The sequence below is a fragment of the Girardinichthys multiradiatus genome, chromosome 19 (assembly GCF_021462225.1).
Source record: "Girardinichthys multiradiatus isolate DD_20200921_A chromosome 19, DD_fGirMul_XY1, whole genome shotgun sequence".
NCBI lineage: Eukaryota > Metazoa > Chordata > Actinopteri > Cyprinodontiformes > Goodeidae > Girardinichthys > Girardinichthys multiradiatus.
This window is the reverse complement of record NC_061811.1, coordinates 35,303,273-35,314,578: the sequence shown is the minus strand read 5'-3', so window position 1 is coordinate 35,314,578 and position 11,306 is coordinate 35,303,273. Positions and strand designations below refer to the sequence as shown.

General features: G+C 39.8%; 1 protein-coding gene across 4 annotated transcripts; it reads right to left on the bottom strand.

Moving 5' to 3' along the window:
• Nucleotides 1–297: 297 nt before the first annotated feature.
• On the bottom strand, nt 298–9,524 carry cdca4 (cell division cycle associated 4). Of its 4 annotated transcripts, none has more exons than XM_047345423.1 (3): nt 9,330–9,524; nt 4,315–4,452; nt 298–2,790 (listed from the first exon to the last, which is right to left on the bottom strand). In XM_047345423.1, the coding sequence occupies exon 3, from the start codon at nt 2,779–2,781 to the stop codon at nt 1,861–1,863; it is 921 nt and encodes a 306-aa protein (XP_047201379.1). In that variant the 5' UTR covers nt 2,782–2,790; nt 4,315–4,452; nt 9,330–9,524; the 3' UTR covers nt 298–1,860. The 4 variants fall into 4 exon arrangements, with proteins under 4 accessions (XP_047201379.1, XP_047201377.1, XP_047201378.1 ...); XM_047345421.1 differs by having other exon boundaries at nt 298–2,793; nt 9,330–9,523; XM_047345422.1 differs by lacking the exon at nt 4,315–4,452.
• Between the last annotated feature and the right edge of the window lie 1,782 nt (nt 9,525–11,306).

Sequence of the window (11,306 nt, the reverse complement as noted above, 5' to 3'; positions counted from 1 at the left end):
CCCCGCAAAAAATGTCAATTCAACCAAAGAAATCAAAATGAGCATGGTATATTCTGGAAAGTGTTTTCTAAGTGGTTAGAAGGCAGAATGACATGTTGGGGGATTAGATTCTATACAAGGCAAAAAAAAAAAAAAAACTCAGATCACAGGCTTTTTGCTCTCCATAACTTCCAAAACGATTCTTTAAACATTAAATCAAAACCCTGACTTTGGTATCTAACACACACCAGTGGCTGCTGTAATGCTGTAAGAAGGGACAGTCGGAAAGCAAACACACTCAAATAAGTGAAACCGTTCAATAGTTGCACCTTTTATTATAAAAAATATGTACAAAGATGCTACAATGTTTTTCGATATAAAAATGCATACATTTTACAAAGATAATTAAGTCTTTGAAGTTCTAGCTCCTATTCAGACTAGAGTGACATCCTTCAGGAGTGTTGTGGTAAGGTATTCAGCGTGTTGTAATACTGTATTTTAAGCAATACATTTCATTTGCCTGAGTTCATGTTTTATTCACCATAAGAAGCAATTTAGGAAAAAAAAACGTTTTTCATTTTCTACAGATTTGGAGAAAGACAAGTGTTTGCATAATGGAATTTAAGGACCTTTGGTTAGTATACAGTCCTTATGAAACACATATGACAGAGCTGCATAGTAACTTTATTATTAACCCGGTTATTGTTGTTTTTTTTAATAGTCCTAAAAATGAGGAATAAATAGGTACTGCATTTAAAACCAGGCAAAATTTTGATAAGTATAATTTCACCGGGCCTCATGGTTGAATTGATACGTCAATATGGCATGTCTGTACCTAGATAAAATAAATACAATAAATAAACAATAAATTAGATGGGTTAATACAGAGGATTCTTCATTTGTAGCAACAAACGAGAAAAAGAAATATGGCTTCTTGATGCAGTTTCACCCTGGCGGGGGGTCCCCAGATGCTTTAGGAAAAGAGAAGCTGCTTCTTACCATTATTGGATCTGTCTTGAAAGCAGAGCAGCCAAACTACTTCATTTGTCACTTGGATACTGTAAACTGAAAAATCCTGAACCACATTGGGTTAGTGGCTGGAAGTGAGTTCCTGCTCTGCAGTAAAGCTGCAGCAGAAGAGAAAGAACAGCACCTTGAAGGGTGACAATGCCAGGCCTTCTACCTCTTACAGTCCACTTATTCCACCAAACCATGGGAAGACAATGTCTCGAGTCTGGCTACATTTAAAACCTTAAAAACCGCTTGGGAGACAAAATAATTATATCAAATGATGCTCGCAAAATCCCCAAGCCGCATAATGCAAAAAAATATATTTCTATATACACATACGTACATTTACATATATTCCATTCATAACTGCTCAAATCTCTAGGAAAATATGCATCGATTCATAGATTTGGATTTACAATTTGTTCTGTTTCGGTGCATGTAGTGTGGTGAGCTGTTCCTTGGTCCATGTAACAATTAATAGAACTGGACGTGAAAGGCATAATAGGACCAGAAGGAGCTAGAATGACAGAATGTGTGACAGACAGAAACATGGAAACAACAGAAATTCAGAATGCATTGCGGTATAAGTAATTATCTTTGCCTTTTCACAGATATCAGCAAGTTTTGGACTTTCTCAACAAAGTAGGACACTAACTTTGCTCACTGGTCATATGGGTTAATAAAAGCCCAAAGTCATTCATTTCTTCGTCTGTATTTCTACCAATTACAGTCTAAAAGTCCACCTTCTTTATGATTAGTCTCCCACCTTGATCCCAAAACCTGTATGAATCTGTAACATCACCACAAACATGCACGTGCTCTGTGCATAGTCTGGAATGAGTCTGCGGGATGAGCACCATGTTTGGCATTTCATGATCCCACAATGATCTCCATGATGTGGTCCAGTTCGTTCAGGTCAGACCTGCAGCTGGAGCTGGAGGTCAGGGTTGTTGGCCCGTGAGAGGACAGGCTCTCCAGCAGATCATACGGCCCCATTTTCGGGGTGCTCTGCATGCCCGTCAGCACTGTGTCGAGATCATAGTAGGAGGGGTCTACGTCTGAAAACAGTTCCTCAAGTGCAGGGTCAGGGGGCGGTGCTGGGTGCTTGATCTCAAAAGTCCCAAAAACCTGCTCCCCTGTCCTGGAGTCTGCTCTTAGGTGGTCTTGCTCGCCCTCCTCTCCTTCGGACACACACTCCTCACTGTCCTCCTCTTCATCCTCTTCGCAGTCACCTTCTTCCTCTTCTTCCTCCCAGCAGGGCGCCACCCCAAAAGGGCCTGCCAGGTAAGAGGCCGAAGACAGCTGAGGCGAGACTGGTGACAAAGAAGACATAGTGACCTCTGTCTCCACATCTCCATCCATTACCACCTCCTCCGAGTGATAGCCCTCCTCAAGATCAGACACCGAAAAAGGTTTCGGGCTCTGCCCAGCCTGCGCTGCTGCATCAGTCTGTCTGCACAGCACTTCAGTGGCCACCAGGCGGTCGGCAGGGCACTGGGCGGCTGCCAGTGCCTGGGTCATTATCTGCCAGGTACCGTCCTGGGTCATCTCCTCCTGGATCTGCCGCACCGTGTTGGCTATGAGCACCGAACGGCACAGGTTGGGCTCCACCAGCATGTGGCAAAGCTGCAGCTTGATCAGCGACATGTCAAGCAGCGACTGCCGCTGCAGACTGTAAGACGACGATAGCGTTCGAGCTGCAGCAGATGAAGCCGAGGGGCCCTGAACACCACTGCAGACTGGATCCTCTCCAGAGTCTGAAAACTTGCGCTTGGTGCCCTTCGGGAACATGATGTCGCTCTGCTGTAACAAGTGAGGAAACAGAACGAGACTTAAAAACAGAAACTGAGTGCCAACAAATTCATCAAATTCACAATCACTAAATGTTTTAAGTAGCTAAAATAGTAAGAAGAATACTCTGCCTTGCAAAAATATTTATACCCCTTGAACTTTTTCACATTTTGTCATGTTACTATCACAGACCTCAAAGTATTTCATAGGGATTTATTGGATGAAGTGTCTAATTATCATCAACTACAAAGAAAATTAAGTTGTTTTTTTTTTAAACGTAGAAAAATCTAAATATTGTTGCATGAATTTGTATTTAGGCCACTGCATCAATTCTTCATGGAACATCTTTCCCTGTAATTGCAGCTGCAGGCCTCTTGTAGTGTTTCTCTAACAACTTTGAACATCTACAGACTGAAGTTTTTGTCCATCTTATTAATTGTTCAAGCTCAGTCAGACTGGATTTTGGGCATCGGAACAGAAATGTTCAAATCTGGCTACAGTTTCTTGATTGGATTTTGGCGAGTACTTTAACTGGTCCATTCTAACATTTGAAAATGCTTTGATCTAAGCCATTCTATCGTAGCTCTGGCTGTGAGTTTAGGGTCGTTCTCCTGCTGGTGGGTCAACCTCTGCCCAGTCTTAAGCTTTTCCCAACAGATTTTCTTCTAGGATCACCTTGTATTTAGCTCCACCCATTTTCCCCATCAACTCTGACCAACCTTCCAATCCCTGCTAAACTGCAACAAATAATTAGGTCTTCAGAGAGAGTCATTAGGGCCGACCTTCACTCTATGGAGGACTTGTATAGGTCTAAGGTGAGGAAAATGGCAGCTAACATCTCTGTGGATCCCACACACCCTGGTCACAAACTGTTTAGACTTTTACCTTCAGGTCGGCGCTACACAGCACTATTTGCAAAAACCAGTTCCCACAGAGACAGTTTCTTCCCCCAGGCTGTCTCTCTGACAAACATAATGAACAGATGTAACCAAACTTGATTTGATTACACTGCACCTCACCCTGAACACATCTTCCCTACTGTAAAACACGGTGGTGGGGGCGTCATTCAGTGGGGATGCTTTTCTTTAGCAAGGACAGGGAAACTGGTCGGAGATTATGGAAGATGTGATGGAGCTATATACAGGACAATCCTAGAAGAAAGCCTGTTAAAGACAGCATGAGTCACCTTCCAATGGGGTGAATATTTTTATCCCACTTCACAACTATACACTACTTTGCCCTGGTCTGTCACATTAAATCCCAATAAAATACATTAAAGTGTATGGTTGCAATAAGAAAAACAGGTAAAAAGTTCAAAGGGGTGTGATTACTTTTGTGAGGTATTGTAAGTGTCATGTAATTACTCAAGTCAGTGAGAAATGTAATGAGACTAAATTAGTGTAATATTTGTGTGGACAGGAAGAAATCAGCTTAAAGCAGTTGTGACATTACTAATAATCTGGAAAGTGTTAACACTGAACTACAGTGAACAGTAAATAGTTGTAGTTGTTTTTTTCTTAAAGTTTGCTATACCTTTCCTGTTGAGAGGCACAGGCAATAGTAATGCAGCTTGGTCCCGGCTGCAACGCTTCAAGTACTTTTGTACGAGCGACAAGCAGCTTTTGTTCAGCACCATTTCTGCCCATTTTAGGCCAGTCTGAAGCAAGACTCCTGCTGGGCGGAACAACCACACTTTTAACAGACCACCGAGCCACCGAAAATAGCATGGTTACTGACTAAATGCGGACGCTGCATCAAAATAAGCACAGACTACAGAGAGCTTTGTCAGTAAAACAAAAAACAGCACTCAGGTTACAAGAGCAGTGAAATTATATCAGTTCACATGGCCACCTGTAATCAGGAAAAATCAAAAAAATATATGCTAATCATTAAGGTGCTTTAAATGGGTAAAAGGACATGAAAAATAAGACATTTGTAATTGATTGTACAACACGCCACCATGAGTCACTGATATTTACAAGGGGAATCAGGTTTCCAGGCCTACACACGCAATACTTTCAAAACTAGTAGAACAAGATTTTCACTCTCTCTTCACTGAGGAGGGGGTGGAAAGAAGAAGAAAAAATGTCAACTTCCTTAATGAAAGACTACTTCAACACACATTTCTTTACAGGAATAAAACAGCACTGTCCAATTATGAAAAGCCATCTGAACCCCTAAATAATGATAGAATCAAACAGGAGGCTGAGCTCTGAGCAGCATTTTATTTTTCTAGAAAAAAAAAAAAAAAACACTGTGCAGTGTGTCTTCTCTGTAAAAACCTGTGGGTAGGGCATTCAGGTCAATGAAACCAGTTGTGCTTAAATGCCATTTATGATAATTCTTTAAATAATCATGAAAAAAACAAATTTCTTATGTATTGATATAGGTATGACAGGAAAGCACAGCACTTTCTGTGGAAACCAAGAGGAATCTAAAAGCTCTGCTCTCATCAGAAAGATCACAACTCTAGTCCACATCTAGTAGCATGTTCTTTCTTTTTTACAATTTAATTACTGGATGCTACTGCTCTTAAACAGAAGGCTAAAGGATACCTCTAATTAATTAACAACATACAAATTAAACATGTAAATAAATCCTAATTTGGAATCACAACCGGTAAACTTTCATTATTTCATTTTGGGGATTACAGTCGTTCCCTTTACACATAAAATGTATACACAGAATGAAAAAAACAACATTACTGTCTTACACTGGTCTGAGTGAGCTACATCAGTAACATTTCAAGTTATAATTAAAGATGCACTGAGAAATCAGCTGGTGACTAGAATTGGACATTTTTCAGCTTCTCTGGCCTTGATTGGTTATTTGCCAGTCAGAAACTGAAAAATCCAATCTTTTTTTTCAATCGGTGAACACACCATACCTAAGCACAACCAGTTTGTACTTAGGAAGGTACTTGTACAGATCTCTGACTGGTGCATCTCTAGTTACAATCCATTTACACCAGTGGCTCCAATGTACACAGAAAGACATGTGGCTAGAGGCCTTTTGAGTCCTTGCTTGCCTAAAATAAGATTTCTCGGCAATAGACAGATTAGGAAAAAAAAGTTACTTAAAAAGATTACCAGAGAGCTAAAACACAAATAGTGAGAAAACAATTTTGGATGTGTTGTCTTCTACTATACATGTATGCAGGCTTCTGTTAAATAAGACTATCAATTTAAAAGGAAATACAACAGCAATGTATGAGAAATGAAAACAGAAATCAAAAGACAGGCAGGAAGCCTAACGCCTTCAAAGACCACTGAAAGACCACTCCACAGAAAAAACAAACAGTTTCGCACATGACGCTTTTTGCTTATTTAATATGTACGCTGATTGAGCCGTTTTAACACGTTATAGCTTGACATTGGGGATCCAACATTTTCTAAAAACAGAGATGCAAAGTCTCTGCAAATTTTTACTATTTTCTTTTATTTATATAAATTAAGAATAAGAAGGCCAAAAGTAATCCATAAATGCATCCATAAACTCTGCTTTTACTACAAAAGTAATGCAAGAAAGTATTTCAAGAAAACACCTTGTATAATAAAAATCCAGATGGGCATATTTATTAAATGAATTAACCTACAACACATCCTAGTTTTAAGGCAGATAAAACAACTCCAACAGACACATTTGCATTCAAAGTCAAATTCCCCACCAATCCTGACCTCATATTCAACATGGCTGCTCTTTAAATGTACTTCTAATGGTGTATACTTCATTAAATCAGTCACACATGCAGTACTGGTAAATCTGTCAGTTATCAGTTTGTATTAACATTGTATTAACACCAAATGTTGGCTAGCCTGGTAACTGACAATTAGCAAATCACAATGGTTTTCTGTCCTGCATCTGGAACATGGTTAGGTTGCGGGTGACGTCATTCCCAGATATTAGTCAAATGCAATGCTGCATCAACAATGTATTAAATCAGAGTGAAAAAAATGTTAATGTGTTATTTTTATTTGTTCAAAAAGCTATTTAGTGTTCATATCATGTCAGATGTCACAAAGACCCCTGCCTGAAACAAACTATTGAAGAAGTTAGTTTTTTAGTTTAGTGACAAAAGCAAGCAAACTCTGACACAAATGCTAATTTGGCGTTAGCACAAGCTAACAGTTAGCTAGCCACAGTACCTGCAGAGTGGTTAAGAATAATTTGCATCATGTCTTTTACTGTTTTTTTTCCTACAACATAACCATAATACTGTCTCACAAATCAAGTGGTGGAGGCATCTTTAATGCAAATTTTCAACAAGACTGGTGATGTCTTTATTATTCAAGTTCTCCATACAACTTCTGAACTACTTCCTGACTTACTTCAAAATAAGAGCCTCACATATGGCAGGGGGGGAAGCTTAAAGCACTGTCTTTAAAATGTGAGATTATATTAATAGCTTGGACTAAAACAGCAATTAGATGATGCTTCGTTGCGATTGTCCTTACTTTGACAAGAACTATCGCAACTTTTTATCATCCTAAATGTCACACTACAAGAATAGATTACAGACCTATTCATTTTGTGCTATTTTGATACAAAGCCTTCAGAAAAATATAGTACACCTGCTAAATTTTGTAGTGGTTTAAAGTGCATATTTTGAAGAATATTCTACCTTTTTGAGTGTACCACAAATGACAAACTGATATGAGCTGGGTTATAGGTCAGACTTTATGCTGACAGACATGCCACTTGTCAAGTGTATTTTTAAAAGAGTGTTAACATTAATAAGAGTGATGGATGGCGCAATCTTTTATTTTACGCAACTATCCTAATTTTTTGAGACTGGAAATATGGCCAAAAAGCCAAATTTATGTTTTTTGTGAGGGGAAAGTGTTTCAGGCAGCTGAATGGCAGCGCAGATTAACATGGGGGCAGGGCAGCCTAGCGTTACTCAATAATCCAAATACACAGCGAGAACTGGTCTGGCCAGCCCTTTCTTTGGCATCTTATGTAAAAGACTTCAAACCATAGGAAGGTTACGAAACAACATTTTAGGGTTTTTAAAACTGTAAATTTTAAAAACCTCTGGTTATCCTGATACCGGTAACAAGCTATTCCCTAGAATAGGGGTGTCGAAAGTGCGGCCATGGGACCATTAGCAGCACCTTGACTGATTTTGTGTGCCCCCCCGACTGCAATTCAAGATCCATCAAGAATGATATAAATTTGGCCCATCACTACAGGTGTTGAATGCAGAAGGGGACTTTATTTTCAATTAGGGCAAAATTATCAGTGAAAATGTTAAATCTTTAAATGAAAAATATGAGGTACAACAAAGTAGTAGTTTTTAGTAACGCTTTTTAAATTCTCAATTTCATAGTAAATAGGACATCCATCCATCCAATGACTTTTACTCAAAAGATGACTGGTGCACCCACATCTGCTTTTAATTAATTTATTAAACTCCTTTTTTTTTTTTTTTTACAGGTAAGAATGGATTAATTGTACAGTATTTTTTTCCCAGTCGAACCAAAAAGTATTATGGGGAAAAACCACGAAGCAATTGCAAAAAAATTTATTTATTATGTTTTTATAAGTTTTACCTTTATTAAGCACTGCACTTCGTTTAAAAAAAGAAATTTGAAAACAAAATGTCTGCAACAATTGCCTAATTCTGGTGGCTGAGACCTAGATCATTTACATGTGGACCGTTTCACTTAAACTGATTTTAGTACCACATTCAGTGTTTTATATAGAATTAGGGTCACTTGGCGCAAAGTTTTTTGACTATCCCGAAAAGTGTGAAATGCTTGGCACTCTGGCTGTATCAGGAAGTGCATTTTAAAAGTACTTATATGAACAAGACATATAGCACTTGATCGGATAATAGCAGCTCAGTGATACTTGGATCTGTCAATAACAGCATTACACGGTTTAAAATGTTAACACTAAAGTGTTTGTCGTTTGCCGCTTTGGGGCCAAACAAAATACACCCTCGCTTTACGTCAATGGCTCCTCGCATGGCCCATCCCCCACCTCACTCTGAAAAACCAGCACTTTCATGTACCGCTCTATCGCTTCAATAAACAACCTTTTGAGTACGGTAGCCAAACTGTTTCCAATTTTCTTGCCAACTACACGTTGTTTTCTTTACGTATAGCCGAATAAAAGCAAATGGAGGATATTTTGGCCGTGACTGCCGCATGCTTTGTCTTTCCAGCATCAGAGCTACCGAGCGACAATGAGGCCATTTTGCGCTAGGAGCTAACACCCGGCTAGCTAGGCTACGGTTCTTCAACCGGGCTCACGGAGTGCCTCTATAGCTGTTCGTTGAAATTGTGAACAAGCTATCTACACAAATTTCGAGCTTACGCCTGGTTCCACTAAACAAATATCCCATCGAAAACATAACGCTAGGTAGCGGAAAGCTAATGAGCTAAAAGCGCCCACCCACCCATCCTCCTCGGTCCTTCCTCCTTTCTGGCCGAAAACAAGAGTTTTCGCCGCGACTGGACTGTAAAGTTCCTAAAAAATAACAGCCGTTCACCCCCGTGCCTGCTTAGAAACTCCGCTGCCGGTGGTTGGGTAGCCGTACTCACCTCGTGTTCGTGTTATTTTATTCCCGTCTCGGTCATAGGATCGACGGCAGAGAAAGCGGAGATCAGGTTCAGATGAGATCATTCATGCCACGGCTTCAAAAACTGAAGCACCTCCGTCCTGCTGCTGTTGCTGCTGCTGCGGAGCGGACGGCAGGAGGGAGAGAAAGGAGGGGGAGGGGAGCCGACAAAAGCCAGCCATATGCCTGGGATTCCTCTCTAATGATTTCTCCCTGCTTTTCTCCACGACTAACGCTTTTGGTAAACAGTCATTTAAAACCCTTCTTAGTATTCTTGACTATCTTTGCTCATTTTAATCAGTTTCTATCACGATTAAAACTACCTAACATTTAACAACAAGAACATTAGTGAAGAACCGCGCAGTTTATGAATTGGTGGTGGGAAGTATCAAAATACTGACAAAAATATTCATACCCCTGAGGTTTTCTACATTTTGTCACAACCACAAACTCCATTTTATGATATAAACTGGTCCGTAATTTATTAGTGAAAACCTGAAAAAGTGTAATGTGCCTTTATATTCAGACCCCTTTACTGTGATACCCCTAAATAAATCCAGTTAGTATGTTTTCAGATGTCAGGTTTAGGTTATAAAACAATATCCCAAGCTTTGGTGTCATGGAGCACTGTTCAGACCATCCATAACTGGAAAAAGTACTGCAAACTTAATAAGACTTGAATGCCCAACTAATTTGTTATGCTATGCAAGGAGAACATTTATCAGTTACCTAGGGCATTAAGAGGCTCTGAAAGAGATGCAAAGATCCACAGCTCAGGTGGTAGCATCTGTTAACAGATACAAAAAAAAGTTATGGACTCCACAAATCTGACTTGCGTGGAAGAGTGACAATAAGAGCGCCAAAAGTTAAAAGAAAGCCATTAGAAGTCTGATATAAAGTCTTCCACAAGCCAAGTAGGAGACACACCAAACACATTCAAGAAGATGCTCAGATGAGACTGAAATTGAATTTTTTGACCTGTATATAAAACTGTATGTTTGGCGAAACAATGCACATCGGCCTGAACACACCATTCCTGCAGTGAAACATAGTGGTGGCATTAGCATCATGCTATGGGGATACCTTTCTTCATTAGAGAAAGATAAGATGGTCAGAGCTGATGAGAAACTGGATACAGGGCAATCAAACTGTTCGAGGATGCCAAATACTTCAAACTGGAGTGGAGATTTACCTTTCAGCAGGTAAACCTGGGTTTAGGGTTGTTATTCCCCAGGCTTATGGACTGCTTTAGGTCAAATCATTTTCATGCTTCAATTTGTGTCATTTTAACTCTATGGTCATGGTTGAGGTCATGATCAGCATGCAGATGACGCATGCTGATCATGACCTGTATGTGAGCATTTCCACAGTGATGATCTGTTTAAAGAGTTTCTGTCAGGTTTCAAGGGTCATCATTGCACTGAAACAGCAATGGTGAAAGTCACTAATGATATTCTCATGGCCTACAGACTGTACTTGTTCTGGTAGATCTTAGTGCTGCATTTGATACAGTCGGTCACAATATTCTCTTAGAAAGGCTGTGCTGTAGGGATCAGGGGAACAGCACTAGGCTGGTTTAAATCTTATTTGTCTGACAGATTCCAGTTTGTTAATGTAAATGATGAATTATCTTCAAACTACAGGGTTAATTGTGGAGCACCACAGGGTTCGGTGCTTGGGCCAATTCTCTTTACTATATATATGCTTCCAATTGGTAAAATTATCAGGGAGCATGGGATACATTTTCACTGTTATTCTGATGATACTCACCTTTATTAATCCATAAATCCTGATGAGTCCAACCAGCTGTTCACATGGGGTACATCTAGTGCCACATTGCAGGTGGTGGTTCCGGCTGAACTGCTGCTGGTAACAACTTATTTTTTTCCTTTTACAGATTATACACTTGTCCCTGTCTTTCAGTGTTGAACCCTATCTCTCCTAGACATAGCTACTGGCT

Bases quoted from the DNA above. Each gene is read 5' to 3' on its own strand.
- cdca4 (XM_047345423.1), bottom strand. From the start codon at position 2,781: ATGTTCCCGAAGGGCACCAAGCGCAAGTTTTCAGACTCTGGAGAGGAT.